We start from the raw sequence: 14822 nt of genomic DNA on the forward strand, positions 1-14822 counted from the left end.
CTGTTTTACATACGCAGGAGCCTCTACAGGGGAAGAGGCCCCTTCATTTTACAGCGAGCAATTCTTTACAAAGACATTCAAATTACAAAGAGATTCATTACAAAGAGAACAATCACAACAAGTTGGTGACGTATGAGTCATTAGAGTCCTCACTGTACACACTCAGCTTTATAACATTCTGCACTGTCTAGACTCTAGTATATATCCTGTACCATATCAGCATATATTTTCTTATTTATTCAACCGCATTATTCCATGACATGGAATTAAGCTTCTCAAAGGCTTTTTGGACATGGTAAGGAAAATCCACGCAAAGGAGAAAAATATCTTAAATGCCTTTGTTGCCTCATTATTAACATTATTTCCCGATGAAGCCTCCCCATTGCTGGTCAGAATTTTGCCGTTTATGAAGAGCGAACTGCTTCCAAACGACTATCCACCACAACATTCAGGACAATAACACAGATTAAGTTACAAAAAGAATAAATAAATTATATTTACGACTGCAAAATTCTGATATTTTTATAAAATATATATATATATATATCCGTGGATGAAAAGTATTCGTCCATTCATGATAGGCAATCAATTCAATCTGACAGCTTTCATGTGACATTCCCTCCACACCGCTACACCCCATAAACACGAATAACTTCTACCCAGTTGAGGAATTAAGAATTGTCCTTGCCCAGTCCTTTTTTGCCCCCCCCCCCACTTGGTGCTAGTCTGAAATGCGCAGAAGCACATCTGCGCAACTGCCCGTGCATGTGGGGTAGTTGCGTGACATCTGACCACATCAGCGCCATAAAGCTGTATGGCAGCTGCTCAAGGGGCTGAGAGGGCATTAAGATTTACAAGATGAAAATGTTCTCCCTCCCATAATCTCATGAATACGCGCATGTGCAATGTTGTCAGCATGTTGGCAGAAAGACATGCTCTGTCCTGCACCAGCTGAGCAGCGAGGGTTGCCCTTGTCCACTTTGAACCGATAAGTATTTCACTGTGCTTGGGGTTTTGCCTGTCATTGCCCTTCAAACAGCGATGAGGCTCACAGGATCCAGATTTCCACACTGTGAGGAGGCAAATGTGACCCGTCGCACATCAAAGTCTGCAAATCCAGCACAACATTGACAGAATACGGAATGCAACACAAGAGAGAGAGACCGTCTCAAAGGGAGCAACAGCATAGCTCCTTCAGATGAACACGTTATTTTGAAGTCCCCGGTAAGTTCCTCGGGGGTTCAAATTGAACAGACACATCAACTTATACATACAATAAACACCGACTCTTTGTGCAGTCAGAGCACAAAAACATGAACATCCTTCTGGACGCGACTGCAGCAGAAAACATCCAGAATACACCCCATCACAACGGTGACGCTCGATTCCCTTGCGTCAGGCCTTTTAAGACTCAAAAGCGCGATCCTCACAGATCTCCAGAGCAGCTTTGCTCGCGCCACCAAACACTTCCACGTTGGCGTCGATCCAAGGAACCACATTGCCCGGCATGTAAGCCGAGCAGTTGGCCAGACCCACGATGTCGACGGGTCGCAGCACCCTGTCCCACATGTTGAACTGGCTCAGCTCGCCCACAAAGGCCTGAGTGGCATCAAACCGCCCTCCGACTACATCCTTCACAGAAAAACAGAAAAGGCACGCTTAGACGCCATCTGAAGAAAACGCAAGCTGACTTAAGACATATATCACTATTTATTTCTAAACATATACACGGTGCCGTCATGGTGCTAGTCTCTGATGTAGCTCCCATAGGCATTCAAATGCTGTTTAAAGGTAGATGAATGAGATCATGCAGAACAGGCCACAGTAGCGTGAGAGGAGACTCTCCTGGACCCCCCCTTGCTCCCTGCTCTGCGCCTCTGGCGCTGGAGAGAATACACACCGGGAGGAAAAACACACACACACAATCCTGCTCATTGCCACCTGAGCTTCCTCACCACTCTCACCTGCTCCTGTCCAAGGATGATCACCCCTCCAGGTTTAATTGGGTGCCAAGGGGCCAGGTTGTCCCCGGTGCCCAGTCGCTCACCGTCCTGGTAAGCCTCCCAGAAACCGTCTCTGGTCGTCCAGGTGATGCAGATGTGATGCCAGCGGCCATCACTCACTGACAAAGGGAGCTGTGCCACCTGCTCGGTGCAAAGGGTGAGCGGCATGCGGGCAGGGAAGGAAGAACAAGGGGCAGGAAGGACATGGGGGGGGGGGGGGGGGGGGGCAATGTCAAGAGAGGCTTGAGGTAATTGTGCATCTTACAAACATGGACAGCAATTAGAAGAGTCTGGCTTCAAAAGAAACGTCCTCTGCAGAGAATTCTCCAGACGACCCAGTGCGACATGTAAATTTTAGATTACCCAGGTGACATCAAGGGACTGAGCATCCTTCAAAGCCGTTTGGTCGCTAACAGCTAAACACTCGGCTCTTGTACATTTGGGGTTTGTTCATACATGAAAGAAAAACAACAGGTTATATTTCCAGCCAATGACATCATTATCCTTGGAGCGGGGGGGGGGGGGGGGGGGGGGCAACATGTGAGAGTGTAGCATGTGGCGCATTAGACTCTTCATGCTCATGTGTTGAAACTAAAATATGCAAAAAGAGGTAGAAGCGAAAACATGCGCAACATTCAGGTCAGTCGAAACTGAAGTCGATGACCCGGTTAAGGTTTGCAGGTAGAATCTGCATCATTTTGGTTTTGGTCTAATCTGAGTCTTGCTCATTCTATAAAGCAATAGCATATCTTTTTTCTTAAAGGGCATTGTTCTTAACTATTCTGGAGCATGTAGCACTAATACTCTTGCATTATTGTCTGAGGTCTTGGCTGCCATTTCCGTACAAAAGATATAATTCTTTCAGTCACAGCACAGATTTCTAAATGCCATTGATTATGCTCTTTATATCTTAAAGCTGTAATTTGGATGGATTTCTGACCATTTTGCTCAATTTCCAAATGGTAAAATGTAGCTTTACATCTGTGTGATAAATAACATCTCTCCAAAAACCCCTGCGTCAATTTAAGAGACATGATTGCGGAAAAAGAATGTCATCATGTGATTCCATCAAATTGTTTACGAGCTCTTCTGCACACTTTTAAACACTTTCAAAAGTGTGCATCCAACACACAATGTTTACTTCTGATTTAGGTCGAGAAAGATTTGACACAACATGCTGGAGCAGCATTTCAAATGAGTCTCTCTTGTTGGCAGTATTCAGATAATGCATGTGATATATACTGCTGACAGGCTGCCTCCTCTGAAAGCTCCCTGTCCGCACCTAAATAAAACAGAATTGGGTCTACGGTAATGGCTTTTATGCGGCTGCTTTGATGATTTGTACACAAAGAGCCTGGTAATAAAAGCACAATACCCACAGACTACATATTAAATGAATGAATGAGTCTCTCGCCTTCATTTAAATGATGATAAATGAGCTCATTCTTAAAACAGAAAGTTTTTCAGTTTATTATTATGTGCCAGTTTTTCTTGTCATGGAAAAGTGTGTCCGGAAGTACTTAACAGTGATGCAGGCATTGCTCGGTGCGTCTTTTATTCTCCTGCTATTGATGTCAGAATTTCTGCTATGACGAGGATTTAGGTTAGTCATGGTCCAAAGTGTGTTTTTGTACTTCAGCGCTAAAAGGCTGTTCACAAAAAGCTGCAGGTAGATGTTTTTAGAAGGTTAAGCAAGCCGCGAAAAACACAGTTCCGTATCTGCACTCCACAGGGATGGACAAACGTAAATGAACTTCCCCTTCCATGATTTGACTCCATCACATGTCGACATGCCTGGTGGCCACGTGTCACCCCAGAATGAAGACCCCCATTTCACAAAACAATATAAAGCATATAAAGAACCGTGAAAATCTCCTGAACGAAAAAACACAATCCTGCTAAAAATATCCCTTACTGCGTCTTTGCATAAACAATGCCTGACTTTTTAATTTTGATGATGCAGCTTTTCTTGTTTTTTTTTTTGCTTCCCTCTTAGCATGCAGCCAAATGAGCAGCATAAACAATTTGCCCCCAGTGGACCCTTTTTGTACGACTCATAGATGAGCTGCTGAAGATCAGCTAATCATATTCACAAGTCTCGCCTCACGCTCCTCACCTCGCTCTCTTTTCCTCTTCCTCTCTCTGTCTGGAGGATTCAGTGACTTCCTTAACCCAGCACCTTCTGATCTTTCACTTCATCTCCACTCTCTCCTCTCGGCAAGCCGTCACCGACAACGCGCTGCAGTTTTTCTAACTCCTACCCATTTTTTTTTCTCTCTCACACTATCATCTCCTTCTCCCACCATCTTTCTCTCATCTGTCTGACTTGAACACATGTATAATGCATGGTGAAAGGAAAGCTGTGAGAAGAGCTGCCTGCGCCAATAACCTGCTAATGTAAACAAGACAGTGTGTGTGTGTGTGTGTGTGTGTGTGCGTGCATGCACGTGAGTGGGGAGAGGGGGTGTTGATCCTCTCAAGGGCAGCAAAATTTCATGAAATAAATCCCACAGATCCAGCATTATGCTGTGGAACTAACCGTGCCACAAGGAAACAGAAAGTTACTATTCATTTCCTTTAAAAGCAAATGTCCTAAAAATATTAAAGTGTGCTTCAGCCGCTTTGTTTTCAAATTCCTGTTAGTTGAATGAAAGTATGTGATATAAAGTGGACAAAAAAAGCAAAGGAGACCAGTCCTTCAAATGAGCACTCGTGGCTGGAGGGGATTGCTAATGAAGCGCTGCTATTCTTTGGTGTGTGCAGAATGTGGGTCAGAGGTATGAAATGTTTATATGGTGCAAAATTGCATATTCACCCAATGGTCAGTGAGTCTCTATAGCGCTCACATGAATGGACGTCTCACCCCACAGGACAGCAGTGTCAGCGTGCGTGTTTAATAACCATTGCAGCTGATCTTTTTCACTACCTCGGTACTGCCGGCTAGCTTTGCAGAGCAAATAACAAATGATTCCCAGCTCCTGACTCAAGGACCATTAGAAAATAAACAGGCAGGAGTGAAAGGACAGGTTAGCCCCCCCATCGAGAACTCGATGGACAAAGCTCTGAGAGCGTACCTTATCATTAACCAGCAGCTCAATGGGGTTGTTCCCCCATTCAATGAGGACTATCTCGTTTGCCTGGCCAGGCACGCCATAGGAGAACGGGGTCCCTATGCCAGGGCTGGCGCTGGACTTGAGCCACATGCACACGGTGAAGGCGTACATTTCTGGGAGGCTCTTCTTGATGCGTCCGTACAGGTAGTTGGTCCGGAGCGAAAGGGACACCTTAAAATCCTCTGGGGACTTGAAGGCATTATTACCTGTCGATGGATAATGACAAAAAAAAAATGGTTATATGTTTAATATATTATATGATCTGTTCAGATAAATAAAGCCTTCTTTCGCTGTGACGATGCCGAAGACAAGTGCGCGTCAGCTCCGAGGATGCAACAACTAATCACACTGAAGATGAGGAAGAAATCCCTTGTGGAAATAGAGGAAGCATGTTGGGCATTAGAAATGTACACAAAGCAAAGAAACAGCAAAGCCCGAAAGAATCAATGTTTCAGTGCACAGCAGGAAGCTACCATGACACTGTTTAATTTTGCATGTTGTTTCACCAAACTTGCTGTGTGCTGCTTGCCTATGGGCGCTTCTTAAAATAGTCAGACGCTGAATAGCAAAAATGGCAGCTGCACCAGGATAAGTGGTGTTAAAAAAATGGATGCATGGTTAATTGAATAGCAATTCAATGTCTTATTGTATTGTTTCCTTCCCACTGTTTGCCTTGTTTAGAGGATAAACATGCTACCTTGTTTAGCTCCCTTTCTAATGCGGTAGCGCAGCAGGCTATCGGTTCTTACAGCACCAATTCATATTGCAGAAATCTTTGAGTCTCGTAGGGACAATTTACAAACTACACAAAGAAAGGCCCCACATCTGGATTCAAACCCCGACCTATTGACCTATGACCTATTGATTATTTACACCAGAGTACAACTGGCCCCTTCAAAGAACCATGCACACGCATGCAGGGGCCCTAGCATGTGGAGAGTTGGGTGGGGGGGTCCCATGGGTCCCAATGTGGACCCATGCTGTGAGGAAAGTTTGTCCGTGCAGAGCCAGCCATGCCATCTACAAGTTCAGGTTATAACTTCTGAAATTCATTGTACGGCTTATCAGGCCCAAGAACCGCCTTAGAATTGGATCGACACCTCTGACAGACAGACTTTATGTGAATTAAATGACGTAAGATTCGGTATTTACTGATTTAATCGACAGCCTTGGAGAGCACAGACCTACAGGAGGCATAGGATAGTTTTATTAATCTGCCAACAACAACAACAACAACAAAAGTCTGCCATTAAATATGGGCAGCATCTCACATCACCCTCCGTTTCACCTACTTTTCTCGAGCTCAGTGATTCTCTCCTGGAGAGAACTGAGAGCGCTCTCTGTGCGCTGACGGTGGGCCGCCGTTTCGTTGTAGAGCTGGCTCTTCTCCTCTTCCAGCTCGGTCACCTTCCGGAGGAGCTGGGTCTCCAGCGCCCCCAGACGCTGCCGGAGCAGCTCCCTCAGCTCCGGCGGCAGGGGAGTCAGAGCCGGCGCGCCTCCAGCTGACACGTTTGTAGTGGGGAGGCGCAAACTCTGCTGCTGGGGGGGGGGGGGGGACAGATTGTAGAAGACAGACAGACAGACAGATAGCACATTCAGAACAATGGCACACATAATCCACTTAATCCTTTCCACTCAAAGCCCTCCAGTCTCCATAAAGACCCAGATTTACAGATTGATCTTATCTACCTTTTAGCTCTGATGTCCTTTTAGCACAATTATTTTTAAAATATAGCAAAGTCAAACTGGAGACAGTGTGTCCATGTGGCTGAGTTTGATAGGTGACCTGCCAAACGGCCACGGCGGGGCCGAGCATGCAGGGTATAGGTGCCGTACCTGATGTCAGCCAGATGTCACGACCTGATTACACACAGTTTCTAAACGTTGTCCAGACCGAAGCTTCTAGGTGGTGCTTCCACTCCGCAGCCCCCCAACGTGATCAATTCTAAAGTGTTAATATCGCCCTTCTGCCTGGGATTCGGGCCCATTGTAATACAGAGTTCCTCCATCTGAGCAGCTCAAATGAGAGATTCCCTGAGCATCTGGGCCAGGAGCAAGCAATTGCAAGGCCATGAATGCAACTACTGAAAAATGCAGCTGGCTTTGATGAGCGAGGGTCCGCTTCAGGGACCAATACCCTATTAGCAACCACCACTTCTAGATATTATGTTAAGCAGATCATTATATATGTAATATACCATGTATCCTCACTGCTGCTGTATAGCCTTGATTTGTTCAGGGTATTAAAAATTCCAATTAAGGAGAGCGGGGAGGGGGGGGGGGGGGGGGGTGGAGAGACGAACGGATCCGCAACGCAGCATACTTTATAAATAAAGTAGAATTTAAATAAACAGGACTGTGATTGTTTGAGGCTGTCAGACGATGGGGGGGGGGGGGGGGGGGGGGAATAAAGACATGCATCATGTCAGCCTTCTGCTGCAGCCCTCCAGGTGACCTCAATATGAGGAGTGAACGGGCTGGTTCATACAGAACCCTCAGATCATCAACTAAAGTAAACCATCATGCATTTTGATTCCACTCTCTGACACAGGTAATATGCTTACGTCACTGAAATCAGATGCTATGAATAACTAAACGCATGACCGCAGATTAGACGGAATGTGGAACACACGCATGAAAACGCACACGGGGCTCATAAATTATTCAACATTGCGCTTAAAAAAAATTCCCCGCACTCCATGCGTGGCTCTCTCTTTGACAGCATGAGTTTGTTGCTCTTATCATAATTACGGCTCTCCGCGCGGCGGGAAACGTATTGATCTGACGCGCATATATTAACGGCGACCCTTTGATCTCAGAATTCGACCGCGTCTCCTGCAGCGCCGCGCTTCAGGCGCGTCCGCGCGGTGCTCCAGGGTGAGACATATGACAAGAGAGATTCTGGGAGAGTTTTAACATCACGTGGTTGCGTGTCGCTCATGCTGGTTTAGGGGAGGAACTTCACCCTAAAGTGATTTTCTGGCACATTTGCGCAACAAAGAGACATGATTTTTGCCGCCTTACTTCCAAGTTCTCCAGCCGACCCTTGAGACCCTGCATGGTCCTGCCCAGTTGATCTATGGTCTCGCCCGGGTCCCGCGGCAGGTCCCCCATGGTGTTCTTGCCGGACTCCTTGCGCCTTGAGCCCTGACCCCGGGACTTCCCCTGCGCCAGCGCGTCGGCGGCAGCTTCGCAACGCGCCAGCTTTGAGTTGAGCTCCTTGATGGTGCCTTGCTGGCTCACGATGGTCTCCTTCTGCTGCAGGATGGTCTCCCGAAGCTGGATGATGGTGCTCCGCAGCTCTTCCTCCACAGGACTGCTGCTCTGGACGCGATTCCCAACGGGACCGAACCCGCAGCCCGGCTCGGCCCCCGGGGGGATGGCATTGCAGACGAAGCGACTACCTGTAGCGTCCTGGCTTCGCACCACGACGCATCCACTGACCAGTAATAGTCCAGCAACTAAAATCAGCATCCCGACCCCCCCAAAAGAGAGAAAGCAACGACTCCTGTCTGCCTCAACGTTTGTGTTATCCTGCAGGGAAATAAACTTATTTCAACAATGACTCTATTTTTCAACCGCGAACATTTTTCTGGAGGTCCAAAGAGTTTTAATAAAACGACAAAAAAAGAATTGGTAGTATAATGATCAGAAAACAACCAAGTCCGCAGTGCAAAACTGATCAAATCACGCTTCCACAAACCACATGGTGAAATAAATCTAAATTCTTACTTCCTTTATACGTAGAAAATAGGTTGGATGAAATCAGAATATGATGTCCTTCACTGGAGTATAAACTTCTCTTGTTTTTGACGGTAAAAAGAATCCGCAGACGCTTGTAGAGAAGTAGGTTTTGCTGTCTTTCCTCTCCGGTTGCTGATTGTCAGTGAGCGGTGCTGAAAAGACAGCGACGCTGCTCAGGCGGATTATTATTATGGGGTGGTGCGCTCCGGTTACTCAGCTTCAGCCTGCGTCATCACTGGATCCCAGTGGATCTAAAACATACTAGGATTATTTCCCATTTACTTTTTTTAAGACCTGCTTGTATGTGTTGAAGCTTGGCGATGTCAAAGTACATTAAAAGTTAATGCTCCCGAATTGCCTGTTTTAAAATGTATAGTCGCTGCATGGCCTCTATATATTTAATTAGGCGATGCTTTGCAAAAATAGATTGATAAGCAAACATAACAGCGCTCTTTCTGCTCTGTGATTTGAATTTATTTTAAATAATTTATCTCATCTTAAATTCCGACAGGGCACATTTGACCTACAGTCGAAATGAAAGGATTAGCGAATGCAATGAAATGAATGAAATAAGCTTGATGGTGTTATCTGCATGAAAGCCAGTCACATCCACTTTCCCTTCTTTCAATTACACAGACCGATTTCTGAATGAAAAAGGGATGCATATTGTCTTCATTTCATAATAGCACCTATGAAACTGTGGAGCAGATACAAATGAATGTAATCTTTCAGACTGCTGACGCATCAAATCCACGTTGCTATGACAAAAATATTGTTTTGTGAGGCCTGCCACCAAGGTCTTGTTGAAGGAACATTTTTTTTTGCATTTTTGACAAATAGAATAGACCATGAAACAATGCGTTTCAGTGTCTGTTAAAATCTGGAGATTTGTTTTCTTTGGGCGAGATCTCTATCAATGGCAGAGACGTTTATATTTACTGATTATCTGGTTAGTAAGATTTTAATCTTACAGTTTTACACAAAAAGGTAAAATAATACATCCTCGTGATTCTATGGATTGTTCTAATTCCCAAAGTGTTTGTTGGAATTCAAATGATAGAAACATAACCAACATGTAAAAGATTCACCGCATGTCAAATATGTATAGAATACCAATTCCGGAGTATTAGCCTGATGTTATCTTTTGTTTGGGAACATGTAAAAAAGCCTTATGTATTTGATATCTCTTCCTAAAATAAACCAGAGAGAAAACAACACTTGGTGTCAGAGAGGAAGGGAACCAGGTACACAGCAGAGCGACGCTACTTGATGTGAAATATGATTTCATGTCATTCTTTGCATATCATCAGAAATCTGGAGGCAAAAGCTTGGCATTGGCAGATGAAGTCATTAGAGGCTTGGTCCCAGAGACAGGCAGTGAAAAAGATCACAGCTTTTCTTTTTGTATGGCTTCCTTTGTGTTTTGTCGAAATAAGACAAGGGAACAGTCGCCTGTCAAACACCTGCAAAGAACCGCAGCGTCTGAGAAACCTCAGTGCCGAGTGTTAACTCAGCTCAGGTTATGAAGCTGTTATCAATCACCGGGATTTCTTTTTCTCTCAAGCGCCTCATCATTCTGTATTTCTTCAAAAACTTTCCCTTAATATCTGACGCGGTGGGACGGCGATCGTTCGTGTGGCATGCCCTCTTAATATGATTTGCAGTGTTGCCCTGCTTTCCCATCGCAGCCGTCATCTCTTATCTGCTCGCTGGGCTTAACAGCCAAATGTCAGCCAGCATTAATGCACACTCCATCTAACAACGCGGCCACATACTGTCAGGACTGACCGGAAACCGTAGGTGAAAACTCAACTCAGGAAGGCGGTTTCTGACATGACAGGTCCCCTGGTAGTTGAGACAGACTATCACCATGGAAACCTTGCCTCTTCCATGACCCCCCCCCCCCCCACACACACACACACTCTCATCACAATGAGCAGGAGCCGTCAGTGAAAAAGGAGTGAAGAAGACTGAGCAGAGATGACAACTTTCACTTCAAAGTTGATGGGATAAAGATATCCGCCTTTCATGTTGCAACTGGTGAGCGGCGGGGTGAACTATGTGTGCTTTTTTAAGAACCCTCAGCAAGGAGGGTTAAGTCCTCAGGGATTAAACTCTTATCCTAACTTGAGTTTCCCATCTAAATGAATATATTCCTCAGATATGTGGCCTGGCTTGGCACTTAACACAAGTCAGTCAACAGACGTGCTGATTCTCAATGAGCCGCCGGGAAAATTAGAAACAGGAATGCACCATAAAAAAGACGGAAGTAAATCACCTAAAATATTTTTGTTTTTGTTGATACTGATTCATTATCAAAACTAATTGCGTCGATGATGCCTGTTACAGCTGCATTTAGAGAAAAGCAATGAGTAACTCAACTCCTCCTTATGCACTCAAAAATCACAACTTAATCAACTTGTGTAAATGTATTTCTCACATTTCTATTATTTCTTCTTTTCATTTGTATGAATTATCACATCATTTATTGCACAAATATATATATTTTTTTACAAATATTCTCCACCATGTTGATCTAACTTGTAGAATGTAGTCATCTATAGTTCAGGTAAGTAGTGTGTGACTCCTCAGATGACTGGATGAGCTGAGGAAAGCAAAACTGGCAGATCATGTAGGAAAATATCTACTAGAGGCTTACTGTAACTGCAACTAGCTTTAAGTTCAGAGCCACGTCAACAGGAAATTAATCACTGTTTCAATGCTACGCTTATTATGGGATGCAAGTACATTGGATGCTACAATACACCCACGCATTTGATAGCTGCAAGCAAGATGAGTGATTAAAGACCTCAGACGTCACAATAAGTGTGAAATCTATAGAGACATACAGAACACTTTTTTGTCTTGTTTCTCCGCAATAATGTTTCACAGGCGACAAAATAACAATAATTATTCATCTGCCAATAATCAAATCCGTTCTCCAGCATCAATATAAACTCAGTGTATGAGAGAAAGAGCAAGAGATAATCAGAGGTTAGATCACTAATAATTAAGACTTAACAACCGCTTCATTTAATAATCTTTCTTGAAGTCGTATGAAATTTCTTTCCAACTGTTTATTAAGGTCGTAAACAAACAAAAAGCCCTTTGGACAACAATCAAAATAAAAGGTAGACATTTACCTTGGACTAATAATGACCTTTCATTCTCTTTAAACAGAGCGATAATGCCCGGGAAGAATCCAGCTTGATAAAAGGACTCTGCAGACTGGAATGCATATAAATGGTTAAGGAACATATTTTTGAATAAAAATTGAAATGCCCCGTCCAAATGTTCCAAATATTGTTCAACCAATGGTTTTAACGTGTTGAAACAATTTTGGCAGAAAATTAACAGAATAATTAATAAATCCAACAAAAGCATGCGACTCATTATATCAGAGTCAAAAATCAATCCCAATGCTTTTCAGCCAACATATTACGTTAATCCGTGTCTCCCTACTCTGGTATTCCTCTAATCAACCCAAAATGCAGGATCTCCTTCTCATTAAAATGCATAAATCCAGTTGATGGTTGGAACTGGTATTGGCCCAGACAGTTCAAAGAGTAAGTTCATTAAACTTGCCTCTTTTGCACTTGCATATCCTTTGTCTGAATAAGTTTATCATTAGCCGCATGCAAACTCCCACGGACATGAAACTGAGCCATGAGTGACTCCCCTTTGTGATGGTGGTTGATCCTCTCGATCGCAATACTTACAGACCCATTTCCATTATTAATACTGCAGCAAACGTGCATGAAAAAGTAATCTATAGTCACCTAACTCAATATGTGAATAACTGTCATGATTTATCTCCATACCAGTCTGGCTTCAGACCCAAATTGTCTACCGATGCTCTGTTAAAACACTAATGATGGATTCTTTTCTGTGAATAATAATATGCTCACTGGTTAAATATTTATTGAGCTTACTAAAACATTTGACATGGATGATCAGTATCTTTTCCTCAACTTGATGCTTTTATTTGTCCAAGATTTTGGTTCAACTCATGCTAGATGATAGATACCAGTGCATCTCCTATATGGCATCTCAGTCAGAGCCTTTTCCTCATGGAAGAAGGGGTACATTAAGGCTCATTAGTGCTGGTACTTTTTATTCATGACCTACCACATATATGCTGATTATCACACTAGTAGATTTTAACACAATAGTGTTAAAATCTCATATATTCAGTGTACAATGCAAAAGGATTTTATTGTATTTATTTTAGCCATCCTACCAGTAGCTCCTTATTGACTGAACCTCCACTGAGTGAGAAATGTTATCACGGCATTTGTTCAAAATGTTCTGCGATACCAGGTCTTTAAACACCGAAAGAAAGTAAGAAGGAAACAGACCAGATCACATAAAGTGCTGCAGCTCTCTTTCGTGGAAGTATTAAAAAATAAACTGAAATGTGTTTTTATTCCCCTGTCTGATTTACTCTATTTAATACCTATTCAAGGCTCTCTTTGCAAAGAACTGAACTATTTATAGCCAAAGGACCACTGCTCGCATTAAGAAAACTCTCCTGCCAAGAGTAATGTCACTTAGAGCTGCTCCAGCTCGACGTGCCCGACTCCCTCTGCTGGTGGATCACCGACTTCCTGACGGAGCGGAGGCAGCATGTGCGGCTGGGGTCTACGGTCTCGGACACCCTGACTATCAGCACCGGATCTGCCCAGGGCTGTGTACTTTCCCTCTGGCTCTTCTCCCTGAACACTAACTGCTGCACCTCCAGCCATCAGTCCGTGGTGCAGTTCTACACCTCCATCGTGGAGTCCGTCCACACCTCCTCCATTACCGTGTGGTACGCTGGCGCCACCACCAGGGACAGACACAGAGTGCAGCGCATTGTACGTGCTGCAGAGAAGGTGATCGGCTGCAAGCTGCCATCGCTCCAGGACCTGTATGTCTCCAGGACTCGGAGGCGTGCAGGTCGGATCACAGCCGACCCTTCTCACCCTGGACATGGATTCTTTGACCCTCTCCCCTCAGGCAGGAGGCTACGGTCCATCCAGACCAGAACCTCCCGCCACAAGAACAGCTTCTTTCCCTCAGCCGTAAGACTCATGAACACTTAATAATTCTGTCCCGGACTCCTGAACATTTCATAACTGACAACTTGCACTGTTCCATTTGCACTGCGTGATTACGCTAGTTTACTGCTCCTAGTACACATCTGTGTATCCACTCCTGCTGCTGCTGATGTGTCTGTACTTGTATGGTTTTTGTATTTTGTCATTACTGTTAGATGTAGAACAACTTCACCGAGAAACATTCCTAGTCTGTGAACCCTCACTGACAATGGCAATAAACTACTTCTGATTCTGATTCTTCTGATTCTGATTTAATGACAGGGACTAATCGCGTGTGCCCCTGTTCAGCATCTGCTCCTTGGCCTACAACACAATGCCAAACTCTGAGAGTATCTTGAGCTGATGTCTTGGCTCTGCTCACTTACTGTTTGCTTGGCAGGATTCTGCGGTTTGCTTTTGCTGGTTTGTTCCAGATCTACTTACTGAGTAATGTCTTGTTTTGGATGGGGTGGGTGCTCATCACTGCTGGTTAATGCTGAGCTTATTTTGAGTTCATTACACTGTGTTTTATTTTGTTCACTTCCCATTTATATCACAAAGAGGAAAACAACAATGAATAAATAAGTAGCTACACAATAAGAAGCAAATCTGCAGGAGAAAAAAAAGGAATGGAAACGATAAAATCTGCAGTCATGTATAAATCTTTACATAAAAGTTTGATCAAATTTCTTGTGAAAAAGATTCAAGTATATACCCTAAACAAACAAAAAAAGTTTCAAAGCAATAGTTAGTACCTTGGTTTAATGAATTTATTAACCAAACTGCTTTTAATTATGCAGTTTGTTTTCAACCTCTTGAAAAGCTGCTTGAGTAAATATCAGACTGGATCTGATATAGGAAACATTAACAAAAGAAGTTTCGAG

The 14822-nt window shown here is 44.0% G+C and overlaps 1 protein-coding gene across 1 annotated transcript; it reads right to left on the minus strand.

Moving 5' to 3' along the window:
- Nucleotides 1-1404: 1404 nt before the first annotated feature.
- On the minus strand, nt 1405-8590 carry LOC137905502 (neuronal pentraxin-2-like). Its single transcript, XM_068749748.1, has 5 exons — nt 8141-8590; nt 6409-6655; nt 5078-5322; nt 1965-2144; nt 1405-1632 (listed from the first exon to the last, which is right to left on the minus strand). The coding sequence occupies exons 1-5, from the start codon at nt 8588-8590 to the stop codon at nt 1405-1407; spliced, it is 1350 nt and encodes a 449-aa protein (XP_068605849.1).
- Nucleotides 8591-14822: the final 6232 nt, after the last annotated feature.

Source organism: Brachionichthys hirsutus, chromosome 16 (assembly GCF_040956055.1).
Source record: "Brachionichthys hirsutus isolate HB-005 chromosome 16, CSIRO-AGI_Bhir_v1, whole genome shotgun sequence".
NCBI classification, from domain to species: domain Eukaryota; kingdom Metazoa; phylum Chordata; class Actinopteri; order Lophiiformes; family Brachionichthyidae; genus Brachionichthys; species Brachionichthys hirsutus.

Bases quoted from the DNA above. Each gene is read 5' to 3' on its own strand.
- LOC137905502 (XM_068749748.1), bottom strand. From the start codon at position 8,590: ATGCTGATTTTAGTTGCTGGACTATTACTGGTCAGTGGATGCGTCGTG. The intron at 6,656-8,140 runs GTAAGGCGGCAA...CCCCCCCCCCAG, and splicing joins GTCGGCTGGAGAACTTGGAA to CAGCAGAGTTTGCGCCTCCC. The intron at 1,633-1,964 runs GTGAGAGTGGTG...TTTTCTGTGAAG, and splicing joins TCATCCTTGGACAGGAGCAG to GATGTAGTCGGAGGGCGGTT.